This window comes from Syngnathoides biaculeatus, chromosome 16, assembly GCF_019802595.1.
Source record: "Syngnathoides biaculeatus isolate LvHL_M chromosome 16, ASM1980259v1, whole genome shotgun sequence".
Lineage (NCBI taxonomy): Eukaryota > Metazoa > Chordata > Actinopteri > Syngnathiformes > Syngnathidae > Syngnathoides > Syngnathoides biaculeatus.
In genome coordinates this window covers 24,093,597-24,111,232 of record NC_084655.1, presented here as the reverse complement: position 1 = coordinate 24,111,232, position 17,636 = coordinate 24,093,597, and the positions used below count along the sequence as shown (strand labels likewise).

The following is a 17,636-nucleotide window of genomic DNA, read 5'->3' as shown; positions in this document are numbered from 1 at the left end:
ACCATCGGTGACGAGACTTCACGCAAGAGAACCGGAACCGGATTGAGTCGTGCCGAATGCTCAAAAACCTGCCAGTGCTTTTGATCATGTGATTGCAAAATGTCACTTTTTCCCGATCTCACAGTTTGTACTTTTTTTTAAACTTTTTTTAGTGAAGCAGGTCGTGTGAATGTGAGACAGCTTTTTGTACATAAGTGCCGAGTACGAGCACTTAAGGGCCGTCTTCTTCTTCGGAGAGCAACGAAAGGGTTAAGCGCGACTGCACTCCACCCCCCCCCCCACCTTTTCCCCTTCCTCCACTTTGGTGGTTTTAGTTGAGGTGCAGGCGGCCCGCAGCCTTTTACAACACAGCTTTACGCCCATGTGAACTGCGATTCCTTTCTTTCAGAATTTGAACCGGGACGGCAGATATTTTTTGCAGACTTTTAGTGTGGTTTTTTTTGTTTTTGCTTTGTCGCCCAGTTAGGATATGCCGAGAGGCGGAGGCACATTTTGGTCTTCTCTCCTCCTCTTCCTCGAGTTGGGAGCTTGACGCAGCCTTATCATGAAGGTAAGAGAGCGGGGGGGGATAGAAGAAAGCAATACTTGACGTATTATTTGATCTTGAATGCACGTTTTTAACTTTCTCCCCCCACGTAATCACGGAAGCTGAGTCACGGTACCGGAGTTGTTCTCTTCGGTCGCTTTGCCGCAACGTCCCGGGCAAATTCGACATACACGGGAAATTTCGTTTTGAATGAATTCGGCCATCGAATTTGAACCCATTTACACTTACATTATGGGCGATATACTGTTGTGAGAGGCGAAGATATGTTTTTTTTTATTAATAAAAAGCAAACTAAATTTACAGCAGGCCATCCCGTGTCGAATCAGTACTATTGAAACTTTGTACGAAAAGGAATTTATTATTATTTTTTTAAAAAAAAATCCGTGTTTATATTTCGTTTTGTCGTTAGTGAAGTAACAGGAAGTGGACCACCTGAATCGCCATGACGTCACGCATCCATATGACCCGTCTCAAGAATCTTTAAGGTGACTTTTGAATTTGTGTCGCGCACATTTTTTTGTGGGGGTTTTGTTGGAACATTTGCCATCCTTTTTAGTGGGAGCGTGGCTAAAGTGCACGTTTTAAGGACATTAACAACACATTCACCAGTCTATTGAAAGGCCATAAAAGATGGGTAACCGTTTTTAAAAATATATGAACTAACTAAAATGTCGCTGCTGAGTAGTCTGTGTACAAACGTGGGGGAAAACCAGGGTTATATTTTTTTGTTTTTGTTTCCGCTAGTTTGTCAATCAGTAAAGGCGTTTCCTTCTTTGATGGGAGATGACGTCACATTGCCGGAAATTTACGCAGTAAAAGGCGCCATTCGACTCGGACCGGAAGCCCTTTTAACGTCATAGTGATTCGGATTTGGCCGGGGGGGGAACGGTACTATTGTACCAGAATTTCAACCCTAAATACATCAGTAGTGTAAGTTTTTGGGCTATTAACTAACTCCGTGCCTGTCAAAACAAACAGGTGAAGATGCTCACTTGATTGACATGCTGGTAACAATTATGCTCATTGTTATTATGGTTTTAGTTTGAGGTAAGCTGTCATATTGAAGGACGTGTTAAGTACTTTCTCGCATAACTAAAACGTTTGTCATTAATTCTTATCTGTCAATGTCAAGCAATATTGCATTTTCATCTTTGTCAAGGGAGTCTTTTTGATAGTTCACATAATATTGTGTGGGTTTCCCTAATATTGTGGCCCATGTATGTATTATCCGTCTCATTTGGATGTTATCATTTCCCCCACCTTGACTGTATTGATTATTCCGAAGTGCAGCCCAACGTAGTGAACGGTGTTTCCAAAACACCTCCCCTTGTCTGAGTCTACTTGGAAACAATGTTTGTTTTTTTTGTTTTTTTGTTTCTTTTTTTTTGCCTCGTAATCACTTTGCATTGTCCCGTTGAAAAATGAGTTTAGGTGCCGGGGTGGAGTTCCGCCTCCCCCTCTTAACACCTGCATTTATATGGGGTGAGCCCCCTTTGTTCCTCCTGTGGCGCGTGTGGTTCACAGTTCTACGGTTCCAGATGTCAATTTCTGCTGCAACCTTCCTGTGTGGCGTTTGCGTATACTGTACACCGCTTTGTCCCATATTCCAAAAACGTGCACGTGAGGTTGATCGAGGACACTACGTCTATGTAAAATTTAGCAACTAAATTGTAGCCGGGTCACATTTTTTTCATTTTCACATTCTTTTTCCAGCGGTGCCTTGACTTCATTATTGAAATCCCGGACCAAGAATAATCCATTCCATTCACAAGAAAAGCAGCTCTGTATTTCCTAAAAATACAGCAAACGCAAGAAAAGACAATACAGAGAAAAACTAGTTGGATAAAGGGTCATTAATTAGTATATCTTGAGTCTGATTGATAGGAATTTTGGAGTTTGACGTACGGAGGGAACAGTTCGGTGGTTATTCGGCATGAGAGCTTCTGAACATCACTGTTGTCTTACTGTAGCTCTTAGCTCGTTTTCTCATTTTGTATTTTGTTAGGTTAACGCCATAATTCCCCAATACTTGTACGCTTGCTAAAAATGTTTTTACTTACATCACGTCTGTGTGGATTCCCAGTCGTCAAAGTCGTCCGCAAAGGTTGACTTGTTTGTTGAATTTGTGCGTGTGTTCTTATTGTCCGCAAAAGCGACGTAGGCAATTCTGTTATTAGGCTAACAGTTTATTTGTTTGAGTGTTTGTACTGTTCAATAAACAACTGAAAGTGCCTCAAGGACTGATGCACAAAATTGTGGCTTGCCACACAAAGCAAAAAATTTGGGATTCATAAGTTCAAGTATCACTGGTACGTGTCACGTGTTTTCCGGTACTTTAGTTTAAATGAACTTAAACGTCTCGCCTGTTATCTTCCTCCCCAACAGGAACAAACTTGCGGAAACAATTGAAGAGGCAAAGACGAGCTTTGATTTCTTTCATTTTTTTCTTCTGAAAAAAAAAAAAAAAAAAAAAACCTCCCCGTTTTTTTTTTTTTTTTTTTTTTAATTATTTTTTCCTGCCACACCGGAGTTCGGAATACCACCGCTACCATGCAGACCTCGTCGTTGCGCCGCCAGATGAAAAATGTGGTCAACAACTACACGGAGGCGGAGATCAAGGTGCGCGAGGCAACCTCCAACGACCCGTGGGGGGCCTCCGGCTCGCTGATGGCCGAGATCGCCGACCTGACCTACAGCATGGTGGCCTTCACCGAGATCATGGGCATGATCTGGAGACGGCTCAACGACCACGGCAAGAACTGGCGCCACGTTTACAAGGCGCTGGCCCTGCTGGACTACCTGATCAAGACGGGCTCGGACCGCGTGGCGCAGGAGTGCCGGGACAACATCTACTCCATTCAGACCCTGAAGGACTTCCAGTACATAGACCGCGACGGACAGGACCAGGGTATCCACATCCGCGAGAAGGCCAAGAAACTGGTCGCTCTGCTGAAAGACCCGGAAAAGCTGAAAAAGGACCGGGCCCAGGCGCTGAAGACCAAGTCGCGCATGGTGGGGGCCTACGGCGAATACGGGGAGCTCCCTCCGCCGTACCCGGGTGCCCACGCAGCCCACTACGGGACGTACGGCTCCAGAAGTTCTCCTTCGTCTCTCCAGTGTGAGTAGCAAGACGACTCGCGCTCCGTACACGTCGTGCTGCCATTCTCTGCCTACGGCCCCCTCTGGCCACCACTAAACATCCGACCGCATTCATTCATAGGGACGACGTGCGCTTAAGCAGGGATACGAATCTGTGACCTTCCGCTTTCAGGGCGTGCGCCTATCCTGAGCGCTACAACGGCCTAAATGAATACCGTATTTCCCGGCCTACAGAGTGCTTATCAGCCTAAACCAGTACATTTGTAAAGGAAATACCGTTTGGTACATACTTTTGCCAGAACTGTGTTAAAATCCGCGAGTACCCACATTGAACACGAGATATTTACAAAGACGGCAAACGGAGAGTTTGACGCTAGCGCTGCTGCCGCGCTAATGCCAGTGCCGCGCTAACAGGCCCGGTTTAAAAAGAAAAAAACAAAAGATACCGGTAAAAATCACTGAGACCGGCAGTAAAACGCTAGCGCAGCGCTAGCAAGGCCGAACCGGTAAAAGTCACTTCCTCGGCACATATATTCCACCGGTCTCACGCTTACCTTTTCCGCTCGAGTGCCCCCTTGCGGCCGTTTGGAAAAATGCACAAATTAGCCGCATCGCCGCAGAAACCGCAGGGTTGAAAGCACGTGGAAAAAAAAATTGCGGTTTATAGGCCGAAAATTACGGTGTTTTTATGTAGGAGTCTCTCGGCATGAAAAATTGCTGAGCAAAATTTGCCCCAAATTCTTTGCAGTAGGGCTCAGAAACAATCAAATTGCGAGCGTGTCACTGGTGGGCAGCCGCCTTTGAGGCACGCCTGCAGATTTTTACCTGACTTTCCTTTCCGTGCGACCTGTGATGGAATGCGCGTAACCTTTAAAGGTTCACCTTGTTGACACGTAGTCGGCCCAGATTCGGCAATATTTTCTCTTTTTGTTTTAAGAGTTTTCCATTTTGCGCTTGGCCAACTTCAGCATTCCTGTTTTTCTCCCGTGTGCTGTCACATCAGCTAATCTGCAATAACAAAAGGGGGGGGGGGGAGGGATGAGGCCCAGAGCCCGTATGTGTGCGTGCGCTCCCCAAAAAAAAAAACAAGCAAAAACAAGCTCACCAGCACGAGAGGCATACACAACTTTGCTTAACTGTTCCATGACAAATCAATTTGAAATCACTAAATCATTGGATTGAATCCATTACCACTGGTGTCATAATCAAAGAGTATAGACATTTTTTTTTGGTAACAAATGGCAGTAAATAAATAAATATTGTGCATTCACAGTCATGAATATATTAAAACTCAGGCTGGACATAGTGACCGATTTTTATTTAATTAATTGAGCGTTCTGTGAATTGTGCTGAATTTTGCCAAAAGGGAGAAGACTAAACTCTACTTTAACACTTTTCATTTTTGTAGGCAAACAAGCAGTGAAAAGTTAAAAAAAAATGCACAAATATGAAACGTAACCAAGTGTAAACCAGCTCGGCAGTTGCCACTTGCATTAGGGCTGCGAGTAACAATTATTTTAATAAATAATGAATATGTCAATGTTTTTTTTTATCGGATTAGAAAAAACGTAATTTTCCTTTATTAGAAAACAGGACATTCATTCAAATAATAATATAATCAGCTTGTTTTCATTACGGACAATCAAAATCTGATTATTTTGCCGCTGAAAGGAAAAGTCTCGAAAGCATCGTTATGAAAATAGTTGGCAATGAATTTGCTAATCGATGAGTCGATAAATGATACTTTTTGAAAATGTGGGCCACGTCCCGTCTCTTTCCCGCCTTCACAAAGCGAACCCACAGTCGCACCCTTCGGCTCTTGATGCTGTCTGGGTTGCTTTTAAATGAAATGTGTAAAACGAAGGTTTGGTGCTGCGCTCAGAAGCACATTTGCAGACGCTACCCGACTGTTTTATCCCCTCCGCCCCCCTCCCTCGCAACACCGCCACCCTCAATATGCCCTCCCCGCATTTTCGGTCGGTGAGGAGTGCCGGTGGAAACGTGGCAGCTCACCACCTTCAAACGACGACCGGCTGCTTCAGTGCTTCCACACGGGGTCGGCATGCAGACAAAATTCAGAATCTCGTTACGTATCGTCTTTTTTTTTTTTTTTTTTTTTTCTCGATTTTATTGGGGGGGGGGGGGGGATGCTGTCCGTTGGCTCTCGTTCCATTAGAATCAGAATCATTTTTAAGGAATTTTTCTCCAGTAGTCGTTGGTAACGAGTGTAGGAAAATTACAAAAAGTTACACTCTGGTATAATTAAAAAAAAAAAAAAAAACACACAAATAATTAGAGGTGCAACAATTAATTGATTATCAAATTCATCGTGAAGGAATTTTGATCAATTAATCATTTAGCTACCTTGCTTACCTTCAAAATGTCCAAATCCTCAAGATTTCAGCCTGTCAAGAGTAAATATTGCCAGAAAGCAGACTTGTCTTTTTTTTTTTTTTTTTTTCTTAATTTTTGAAAACAATAATCAACGCTTTTTGCCCATTTTCTGGCAGACGTTACGGACCAAAATGTTGGCGCATTTTCTCGATTGTCAATTTGAAATGCTGGGTGGGGAGAAAAAAAAAAACATAATGCAGTTTGATTTTATCAAAAAATCCATCCGTTTTCTTAGCCGCCTATCCTCATGAGGGTGGCGGGGAGTCCTGGAGCCTATCCCAGTTGTCAACGGGCTGGAGGCGGGGTGCACCCTCAACTGGTTGCGGGCCAATTGCAGTGCACGTGGAGACAAACAGCCACACTCACATTCACACCTCGGGGCAATTTAGAGTGTCCAATTAATGTTGCAGTTCTGCAAAGGTATTTGTGCTCTTTTGATGGGCCGCGCTCCAATTCCCCATCCATCTTCTGCACCCCCCCGTACCCGCTCCACGGTCTCCGCACAGGCGCGGCATTGTCCTCACCGCGGACCCACCGAGTGGCACGCAGCGGCGACAAAGATCCCAAACAAGGAGCGCCGGCCGATAGATTAACATTCAACGCCAGTGCCGGCGCCTCTCTGACCCTAAAACGCAGCCAATGTTTTAGGGGGGGTCCGTTCCCCCCCCCCCCCCCACTTCCCAAAACACTCACTCCTCGTCTCTCCTCCCCTCCCTCCAGCCTCCTCTTCCTCGTCGAAGCTGGCGCCGGACTTGGAGCAAGCTCGGCCCACCACCACGGGGGAGGAGGAGCTCCAGTTGCAGCTGGCGCTGGCCATGAGCCGGGAGGAGAGTGAAAAGGTAGGCCCGATCGCGCCGTACGGCACCTACGTATCACTCCCCCATATTTGTAAAGCGTGCACCGATGGATCAATGGTGATTTGGATCGACCCGCCAATCCCAATGTCAAAAAACAAATGAGAAATTTCACATTAATCAAAGAATAACGGGCTCCTTTTATTGTTGTATTTGGATAAGCACTCCAGCGTTGTCACTTCTGTTGTGTACGCCGGCTGCCGTTTTGACTTAGTGCACGTGGCGTTTGCGCGTGCACGCGTTGCAGCATCACTCGTGCGTTGTAAGAATCGCGCTGGGCTTTTAGGCCGGACACGCCCTTCTGTTGTTACATGGCGGGAAGGGCAGGCTACGTTGTGAAATGTGACGACGTCAAAGGAAAGAAGTTTGGGTTGGTCCAGTTTAAAGTAAGACTGAGTTAGTGGGACTGGTAACCTTCCTCGTTAACGCGGATATGTGACGTCTAATGCCGTCAATGGCAGTGAACGTGTTAAAAATGTGACTTTTCGGCGCGATCACGACCAACCGACCTTTGGTCGTAGTGGAACAGCGGAGGCCTTCCCATAATTGAGAATGAATGTTATTGAATAATCGCGATTACCACATCGATAAAGAATCAGGATGCTCATTTTGCCCATAATACTCCAGTTTTCGTTCAAAGAGCCAAAGAAACACAAGGAATAGCGTAGTACAAAATGTCCTGTGTTGCCTATTAAAATCGCAAATTGCTATGCATTGAGATGACACTTGGGTAATCATATTTTGTCCTGGGGGGGGGGGGGGAAACCGGAACATTTGCTTTGGGTTGTGGGAATTGTTTGTACTGTTAGTTGTTTTTTGTGCATTTTGTGCCAAAACACAAGCGGCCGCCGTTGGCACGGCATCGCCCACGTCCGTGTCCGACCAAATCACTGAGCTCATCTTACGCATGCCAGAACGTGTCTGAGAACAGAACGTCTCCGTCTCGGACTCGGCCAGTAATGGCGTTCTGATCCATTACTGTGATCCAGCCAAACAGGAAGCACGTATTGATTCCCGGCCGGGCGCCCGACACGCAGCCTCTTTGCCTGGTAGTTGTGAGAAGGAAGTGCGCAAGAAATCGAATGAACGGTATTAAGCTTCGGGCTCGATTTGTCGCTCCAGTCTTTCCTCCTAATCTTTGCTCCGCTTGACCCCAGCCGACCACGACAACAGTGGTTCTGGATGAAAAGACCGCGATGCAGCTCGCTGTGAGCATCAGCAACGAGGTCGCCAAGAAGGTATCGCTTCACTCGGTCCGGGGACTCATTTTATTTTTCATTTTCCTCTCTTCCTCCTTCCAGCTGCTTTCTCACACGACACGGACAACAGTAGCGACTTGTCGGAAGTTTTGGAAACAATTCTAGCATTTTCAAGTGTCCCGATACTCTTGTCCATGTCGTGTATTTCGGTCCAATTGGCTAACTTTCTGCCACAGGTCTCATTTTTAACAAAGTGGTCGGTCTTCTCTTGTCAACGGTGCGAGGTGGTGACCCAGGGTGACGTCAAATGCACACTCAGACAAACGTCGAAACGTTTTCCTTTAATTGTCTTTCTTTTTCAGCAGTCCGTCAAGCGAACGCCCACCAAGCTGGATATGGATGAGGACTCTCAGCTCCGCTTGGCGCTGAACATGAGCAAGGAGGCGCACCAGCAGGTAGGCGGCCGAGAAGTAGTCCCAAGTCGAGACGTGACGCCGCGCCGGATTTTGTGGCACTCTATGAACAAAATGGGATGTTTTGTTATTAATTCATTCAACGTGAATCGAAAAAATGAGCAATGTTGGAAAATTCAGGGAAAAAAAATCATTTCAATCCATTCATTCAACTACCGTAATTCCCGGCCTACGGAGCGCGTCTGGTTATAAGCCTCACCCAGTATATTTGTAAAGGAAATACCGTTTGGTACATACATACGCCGCAGCCGTGTAAAAGCCGCAAGTGCCCACATTGAAATCCACATTCAAACTTGAGATATTTACAAAGATGGTACACAGAGAGTTTAACGCTAACGCCGCTGCGCTAACGGTAGCTAGCTCCGCCGCGCTAACAGCGCCGGATTAAAAAAAACATACTGGTAAAAATCACTGAGACAGGGCAGTAACATGCTAGCGCCGCTACGCTAACGGTAGCGCCGCCGTGCTAATGCTAGCGCCTCGCTAAGGGGGCCGTCCGGTTGGGGAAAAAAAAAAACATACTGGTAAAAATCACTGAGCCACGGCAGTAACACACTAGCGCAGTGCTAACAGGGCCGGACCGGTAAAAGTCACTTCCTCGGCACTTGATTGCAGTTTTTTTTTTTTTTTTTGCTCCCCAATTGCGTTGTACAGGTTAAGGAGACACATTTTTCATGTCATTTTTGGAATTTTTGACCTAATCCTGATGTCCAAACTGGGGTGTGTAGACTTTAGCTACCCACTCTACCGCACTTTGTGACGGTCCTAAGGCGTGCGAGTGTGTGTATGTGTCGACAGGAGCAACTGGGTCGCCAGGGAGACGAGTCAATGCTCAAGAAAGCTTTGGAGGAGAGCAAACGCGAGATGGCGACTAAAGGCGGGGTATGAAACTGGGGGGGGGGGGGGGGCGAGTTGGTCACATATTGCTGCGTAGTTTTAATTTGAGAATTTTTACGGGGGTTGTTCTGATTTTGTTTTTGCACGGAAAGGTTTCAACCGCTGACCCGTTTTGTCTTTTCCGCGCTTTCAGACCGCCTTCATGGACCTGGTGGATGTTTTCGCAGTGCCCAAAGAGCCCCCTCCCAGCGAAAACGTCTGGAACAAAACTCCGTTCCGGGGGTCCGCTCGTGCGGGAGCCACGGACCCTTGGGACCCCTTGGGTGAGTAGCCGAGCGTGAAATCGCACAAATTATTCAGAAATCTAGAAATTGAGGGCGGGGGAGGGGAACAAAAGTCGGCGTAAAACCTTTTATGACCTTAAGCGGAAATGTATTGAATAACATTTTGATATTATTGGAAGTTGTCGGTGACTGCAATTAAAAAAAAAATATATGCTGTAGATGGAAACATTATGCTTTTTTTTTTTTTTTCCCCTCCACAATGTAAAATGGTTTCTTGGCGTTTTAATATTTCTCTCACACTTTTTTTTGTCACAAGACCCCAAGTATTGCCGGTTTTAAAATGACAGAATTTGTGATTTTTTTTTTTCTTTCATTAGTTTAAAGATCATTTGCAATATATCAGTCTGTGTACTGGATACATTCCACTTTTTGAATGGAATAACTGAAATCAATCAACTTTTTCACCATACTGAAATTATATGCGCGGCACATTTGAGCTTCATCCTTCCCGATATACTGCTAAGCCAATGGCGGGTCGGGCTTTCGTTTCCATGACGACCAGCCAGCATCAGTATTCCGACTGGCTGCTCGCTTCCGCTTGTCGAGGCGAATCTCAAGTGTGAACGTGTGTGTGTGTGTGAATTTTAATGTGCAGAGACAGCTGTTTATAGACGATACTGTGTGTATGTGGCCGCACTTCTATCCTATGAATATTATATTTTCCAAATACTTTCAGCAGCCGAAATTCACGCGTCTCTTTCTCAGTCAAACGCGACCCCAAATTGTGGCACTTTCGGGGGGGCTGAAAAATGTCTAACCGAGTCGTCCACTCTTTCCTTTTGCCATGTGCAATAATAAAAGACGGAAGCAGCGGCTCGTCCAGGGTGGATCCTCCCTGGATGGCGCCGCCCGCCTCCAGCAGCCCGCCGCCGCCCTGGGAGCCCGGCCCGCTCCCGGTCAACCCTTGGGACCCCCCGCCTGCCTCTGCCTCGTCCAACCCGTGGGCCCCAGGTGAGCGCACATTTCACCGTTCAGCGCGGTGGACTCGCGGTTAGCACATTTTGTATCACGGTTGTAAAGTTTGGGCTTCGGATCTCAGTTCTGGCCTTCTTGTCCAGTTTTCCACATTCTCCTCTGACTTCCTCAGAAATTCCCCAAAGTGTACATTTGGTTCATCAAAGTCCCTTTTAAGTGAAAATGAACGTCCTGTCAGTTTGACACGCGGAAAAATGAATGCTACTTTAGCACGTAGTGCCTTAATGTTTTAAGTACAACTACACAAAGTAAAAGTATATCCGGTGCACCTCACTGGGTCGGAGCGACCACGAGGCGCTCTAAAGTGGCCTCTCATTCCCTTGCCACAGTCTACACGCTGGCTGTTAAGTTGGACTTTGTGTTTCTTTCCGTCGCCCTCCGAGGCTTGCGAACGCTCGCAGCCGACGACGAGGCGTTCTAAAGTGGCCCCGCCGGCCTGAGAGCAACCGGGGGGGGGGGGAATTTGGCCCCCCCACCTCTCGTCGAGGTCAAGCGCTGTGGAAAGTGATGGCAGTTAATACGCGGCAATTATGTTTCAGGGTCGTCCGCCGCGGATCCTTTCACAACACCCAAAAAGTCTCCTCTCCGAGCTATCAGCCCCTCAGGTAAAGAATTTGCGACGTGCCAATACTTTTGTCCGCTCCAAAACAAACACAGGACAAGTTGCGCTTTCAGATGACGATCTGTTCGACGAGGCCATGGACGGAGGGAAGCTCAACGGGCAGAGGGAAGGCAGCCCCGAAATGTTCGACTTGTACCAGCTGGGCCAGAGCCTGGCGGACCCCGACCCCCGCACGCTGCACACCCCCGAGTCCTTCCTGGGCCCCGCCGCCGCTTCCCTGGTCAACCTGGACGTTCTGATCCCTGCCGGCGCGCAAGCCAAGCCCGCCAATCCTTTTCTATCAGGTATTTGCCGACTGTCGACCATCGCGTCTCCTCCGGGGACGGTTCCGGTTTTCGTTGTCACTGGCATTGAGCTCAATGCCAAGTCGGTTGGAGACGACACGAAAATATGTCTTGTGGCACGACGGCCACAGTTTTGTCCGATACCGTTAGACACGTAGAAGGTGATGATAAGCGAAGGTACGTGGAAAAATGAGACACACTTGGCATCGGGGAGCCGTATTTAATGCCGAAGTCGAAGTTTTCGCCGATAAGAAATTGGACCGTTAACCCGCTTGCGCTTGTCTTGGACAACTGAATCTTCACGCGGATCTGCTGAGTAAGTCGTCGAGATTTCCACGGAAGAGTTTGAAAGCGTGGAAAAGTCTGGACGCATACACAATACTTCGTTACTGGATCTGTTCTCAATCAAGAATAAATCCCACATGATGGAGCCACTCAGATTTTTTTTCAATACAAATACCAATATTTCAATAAATGAGACTTTTTTTTTTTTTCTTTTTGTTTTTAAATATGCATTGTTCTCAAATGAGTCCAATGTGTATTTAAAAAATAAATAAATCGCTTCGGCCCCCGTACACGGAAGCGTGTTGCAGCCACATGTTGAACTTCTGTAAACCTCTGTGTGACCGACGGTTTATTTTTCTTTTTTTAAATACGCATTGGACTCATTTGAGAACAATGCATATTAAAAAAAAAAATAATAAGTCCGTCTGGGGTTAACCGAAGTTTAACGTGTGGCCGCAACGCGCGTCCGTGTATGTTGGAGACGACTCCCTGTCCTTTTTTTTTTCTTGTTTTTTCTCGTTTTTTTTTTTTTTTTTTTTTTTTAAACGCGCTGTTCTCAAATGAGCCAACTTGGCATTATAAATACTTGTTGGGAATTTAAGATTGAGAAGAAGCAAAATTCCTACCTGTCGTGTGTAAAATCCATCTTTTCAGATGGTATTCCATAGAATGATCTCTTTGAGCATCGGTCTCGTGTCTGCTGTGACGACCGACAGCACGACAGGTCTCGGCTATCGTGAATATTCTGCTCCGGTTCGATGTCCCCCGCGGTGTCGAGCGGCTCTTTTTGACCGCCAATATGGCGCCGTGAAAACGCTGACGTCGCGTGCACGAGCTCTGGTCAACGACAGGTCTCGGCTATCGTGAATATTCTGCTCCGGTTCGATGTCCCCCGCGGTGTCGAGCGGCTCTTTTTTGACCGCCAATATGGCGCCGTGAAAACGCTGACGTCGCGTGCACGAGCTCTGGTCACATGATTTGAAAGGAGGTCATGGAGGGACGTATTTGCAGCTGTTTTAGTCTGTAGCAGAGTTCAAACGAGGTCAAGCCCAGACGGAGACAAACGTTTGCGACAAGTATCAAGTACGCCTCTCGTTTTTGCCGCCGGGCGCAGGTCCTTCCGCCGCCCTCAACCCGTTCCAGCCGGAGCCGGCCAGAGCGACTGCGGGCCTGCCGGGCTCGGGCCCGCCGCAGCCTTCCCTGCCCTACAGCGCCTCCCTGCCTCTGCCCCCGCCCGCCGGCCAGCAGCCGACCAGCCTCCCGTCGTCCTTCACCCACCCGACCCGCGCCGGCGGCCTGGAGCTGCCCCAGCCTCTGTTGCCCCTCTCCACGGGCGGCGCCCCGGCGTCGCAGCCCGCGCTCAATAATCAGAACCCTTTCCTATGAGGAACAATACAACTATAGTCGCAAAAGGGAAAAATGAACTGCAGCCCTCCTGAGGAGTCGAGTGACATTCCCGCCCTGATTTTTTTTTTTTTCTTTTTTCCAATTCCTACATTGTGGCATAACAAGCTAACGGATGCAGTAACAGGTTAGAAATGATGTCATGTAAATCGCTAATTGGCGAAGGTGTCGAAAAAGTGTGTTGTTGCACTTTTTGGCTTTGACTTCCACTCAAACGCGTTGCGCTTTTGTCTCGTCAACAATCCCGTTGCACACTCAGCTGTTTGTGGCACCGCCTGCTGCCGCCGTTGTTGTTCGACACTATGGACTCAAAACAGCACGGTCACTTTTGGAATTGGAATTGGAATTAGAAGGTCACGTAGTTCGCGTGGGCTGAAAGTGCTTCGCGTGTTATTCTAAATAACAAATTAGAAGGGTGGAAGTGAAGCACTCCGTCAATGACTTCTACTTGATTATCGATACTTAATTTACTGAAATAGTCGCCGACCCTGAAAAATAGATGCGAATAATCAGTTAGAAATACAAAGACCGTAGCTGGCATTATTTGAGTTCCGAGGTGCTCACGAGGAAACGCGATTCCGGCTACTGGCTAACTGGCTTACCCATTTAGAACTCTGTTGCTAACCAGAACAGCAGCAGCCACTGCATCCTTGGCAAATTTGTTTTTGTTAAGAAAGTAAAACTCATATTAAGGCTACCTGGTTAGCGGGAGCCTATTTGGAACTCTGTTGCCAACACGCTTGCTCACCAAAACAGCAGCATGGAAAGATTATTTCCACTTCTTCATTAAAGTCTGGAGTCTTACCTCATGTTGTAAATGAGTTCCCTTCGAAAGCTGACCTGTTGTTGTTGTTGTGGAAAGTCGATTTAGGCTGTTGCTAACGTTTGCCGCTAACCAAAACAGCAGCACCCCACCCACTGCATCTTTAGTGCGTGTTTGCGTTATGTGATAATATTAACCGTTTTGAACGCCGTCGATCATACTGCTGCTAACCAAAACGGCGGCACACAACGTGAGCAAGAACGGCAGCACCTGAAATCTTCCAGATGAATTTGAGTGTGGACATTTACAGTTCAACTTGTCACATGATGTCAATTTTAACATAGTTATAACATTTAATATCAGGTAAAAGCCACCCCCCCCCCCCCGCCTTCCCCTCATTTGAAATTCAATGGTCATCCTTGCTGGATCACCATCAAAATGCATCATATTTATAATGCCAGGACTGTTTTTAAGTCATAGCACAACTAAGTGCCACAAAAAGAGGATCGTCTGCCATCTAGTGGAAAAGCATGGAACTGCTCGACCTTTCACAACACGTCGCTGGCATTGATCGATGAACAAAGACATAAATACGAAATTTCACATCAATTAAAACGTGCCTGCGTTCATTCCAATTTTTTTTTTTTTTTACTGAACATTTCCACAACTATTTCATTTCCATACGGTACAAAAAGTTGTTTCTTTTTCCCGGCACAGGCTCTCAAATCATTCACAAACTTTCTGTCTTTTATTCGAAAAAAATGTTGTCCGTGTACAATCTGTTTGCTTTCTGCCAACCGATCGGACCAGTTAAATGAACCCCCCCGAATTAAACTATGGCGTCCGTCCGATTCAAAGAAAGTGGGATCTAATTGGCGCTTTAGAGGTCCATTGAGCGTCGCCAAATTCTTTTCAACGTGTCCGCCTCCAACTTTGCAGCGAACGTTCACTTTTCCGTCGCGTATTTGTTGTTCATCGCCTCAAACGAAGGCCCCTCAGTCTTCATCCACTTTGCCACCAACATTATTGTCTGTCTCTTAATCTTTTCAAAATATATTCCATGTTTCCCCAACAGATTCTTCCATCCGCGCTCTCCCCGATTAAATAAGTCAAAAGTATTATTTGACCGATACGCTAAGTTCCTCGTCTCCATTTTCTTCACCATTTGAATCGTAGGTCACCGTAGCGTCGTCTTTTTTTTTTTTTTTTTTTTTCCCCTCCTCCCCTCCTTTCTCCTCCCTCCGACAAAATGTCACTTGACGACGACGGACTCCAGCCAGGTCAGCACCTCCCGCAGGCCCGTTCCGGAGAGGGCGCTGGTCTCCAGCGTGCCGATTGGCTGAGGAGCGCAGGCCGCCAGCTCATCCAGTCGGAAGAGCGAGCGGATCTCCGCCAGGCTCATCGTGCAAGGCATGTCCCTAGGGGTGGGTGGGGGGGCGTCCGGGTCAGTTCTGATTCGACTCAAATATGTCACGAGGCTTCACGGGACATTTTCAATCCTTGTCAACCATCCATCCAATTTTCTTTGCCGCTTATCCTCACAAGGGCCACGGGGAGTCCTGGAGCCTACCCCAGCCGTCAACGGGCAGGAGGAAACCGGAGTGCCCGCCCGGAGAAAAGCCACGCAGGCTTCGCGGGAGAACATGCAAACAAGCGTTGGCCTCACAGTTCTGAGGACCCGGGTTCAATCCTTGCCCCGTGCCTGCGTGGCTTTTCTCCGGGTAATCGGTTTCCTCCCCCACATTAATTGGACACCCTAAATTGCCCGTAGGTGTGATTGTGAGTGCGACCGTGTGCCCTGCGATTGGCTGGAAACCAGTTCACGGTGTACCCCGCCTCCTGCCCCTTGACAGCTGGGATAAGCTCCAGCACTCCCTGTGACCCTCGTGAGGATAAGCGGCAAAGAAAATGGATGGATGGATGGATGGATCTATATTACCGGTGTCAGTTTACCTCTTGTTGAAGATTATAAGTACGGAGGCGTCTCGCAGCGCATCGTCAGAGAGGACCGTCAGCAGCTGGATGCACGACGACGACACCTGAGCGATGTTGGCCGAGTCCACCACGAACTTAAAAAAAAAAAAAAATATGTATGTAAATAAATAAGCTTCAAACTTAAGCGCTCCGTGATTGGAAGGAAGCGGCACTTACGATGACCGAAGCGCAATCGCTGAAGTAACTGCGCCAAATTGGGCCCATGCAGCCGCCCACCTCCCTCACCGTCAGCTTCTTTCTCCTCAGCGTCAAGTCCGTCAGGTTGCTTCCCACCTGCCCAAAGAAAATTCATAAATTGAGCATGAAATAACCAAAAGAAATCGATCCACATTAAAACCCCCATCGTTTTAAAGCAGTCGTAAGTCAAAATAAAAATACCGGTTGCACAAAACAGTAAAATTAATCATCTACACTGAAATAATCCCCAAAAAAATACCATTTTATTTTACCTGCCTTTAGTTTGCATAAAAATGTATATCGTTCAAGTATAAAATAATCAAAAAAAGATATGCTAAAAAGTAAAAAAGAAAGCTAAGCAAAGCTAATAATCTGTAAATATATCCATCCATCCATCCATTTTCTGAGCCGCTTATCCTCACAAGGGTCGCAGGAGTGCTGGAGCCTATCCCAGCTGTCAACGGGCAGGAGGCGGGGTACACCCTGGACTGGTCGCCAGCCAATCGCAGGGCACAGTCGCACTCACAATCACACCTACGGGCAATTTAGTCTCCAATAAACGCTCGTTTTTGGGACGTGGGTGGAAACCGGAGTGACGCAGAACTGTGAGGCAGATGCTCTTCCCCCGTGCTTCAAGAAACACATCTATACTAAATGATACTTTAATTGGCTGCAACATAAATAGATAAGTTGTATGAAAAAATATATCAGATTTTAATCTTTTTTAACAACATTTCTATTTCACATCATTCATAAACAAATAATATCATGAAAAAATTAACATTTGGGAGAAAATAATTCTAAAATGTATTTGACATTTATCATGAGTAAAAAATACATATGTACCACTTAAAAACATGCAGAATAGGTTTATAAATATGTAATTAAGGAATTTTTTTTTTTTTTTTTTTACCGTTGGCAGTGTATGTGGAAGGCTGGACACGTCAACAGCTCCGTGCAAACTCAGCCGTAGACGAAAAGGTTAAGAAAGCAACAATACAACTTTATCAAATTATTTACATTTGTCGTACATGTATTTTTTTTAGCCGTGAGTAGCCGCGCTCATCGACACCAACATACGCGAAACGTTCAAGCTAGCTGCTAACTTGCAACCAGCTGCTAAGCCTTTATGCGTTTAATTATCCCAAAAAGAGCAAAAAAAAAGGATATTGAGTAGACGCTTTAAGAGCAACGTTTTCCCGACGCCCGTAGCTCCGATTAGCAAGCACACTTCGTTGCTGCTCATTTTGTTTTTCGGGTCCTCCCGTGGTATTTTCCTAGCATGGAACAGTTTAGCTCACAAGTAAACCGTCGACGGGGAAACCATGGTGACGCTCACGTGATCAAAAAACGAGCCCGTGATAGGACAAACCCGGATAGGGAT

General features: G+C 46.7%; 2 protein-coding genes across 11 annotated transcripts; one reads left to right on the top strand and one right to left on the bottom strand.

Moving 5' to 3' along the window:
• The first annotated feature begins 98 nt into the window (after nt 1-98).
• On the top strand, nt 99-14,126 carry epn3a (epsin 3a). Of its 10 annotated transcripts, none has more exons than XM_061846844.1 (12): nt 102-550; nt 957-1,032; nt 2,933-3,665; nt 6,761-6,879; nt 8,052-8,132; nt 8,459-8,548; nt 9,365-9,448; nt 9,597-9,726; nt 10,549-10,698; nt 11,262-11,327; nt 11,398-11,628; nt 13,028-14,126. In XM_061846844.1, exons 3-12 carry the CDS (start codon nt 3,098-3,100, stop codon nt 13,297-13,299), a joined length of 1,791 nt encoding a protein of 596 aa, XP_061702828.1. In that variant the 5' UTR covers nt 102-550; nt 957-1,032; nt 2,933-3,097; the 3' UTR covers nt 13,300-14,126. The 10 variants fall into 10 exon arrangements, with proteins under 10 accessions (XP_061702833.1, XP_061702832.1, XP_061702835.1 ...); XM_061846841.1 differs by having other exon boundaries at nt 8,456-8,548; XM_061846849.1 differs by lacking the exon at nt 9,365-9,448 and having other exon boundaries at nt 99-550.
• Nucleotides 14,127-14,815: 689 nt separating this feature from the next.
• Nucleotides 14,816-17,631, bottom strand: arl16 (ADP-ribosylation factor-like 16). The gene is made up of 5 exons (XM_061846859.1): nt 17,423-17,631; nt 17,166-17,221; nt 16,232-16,348; nt 16,034-16,149; nt 14,816-15,498 (listed from the first exon to the last, which is right to left on the bottom strand). The coding sequence occupies exons 1-5, from the start codon at nt 17,496-17,498 to the stop codon at nt 15,333-15,335; spliced, it is 531 nt and encodes a 176-aa protein (XP_061702843.1). The 5' UTR covers nt 17,499-17,631; the 3' UTR covers nt 14,816-15,332.
• Between the last annotated feature and the right edge of the window lie 5 nt (nt 17,632-17,636).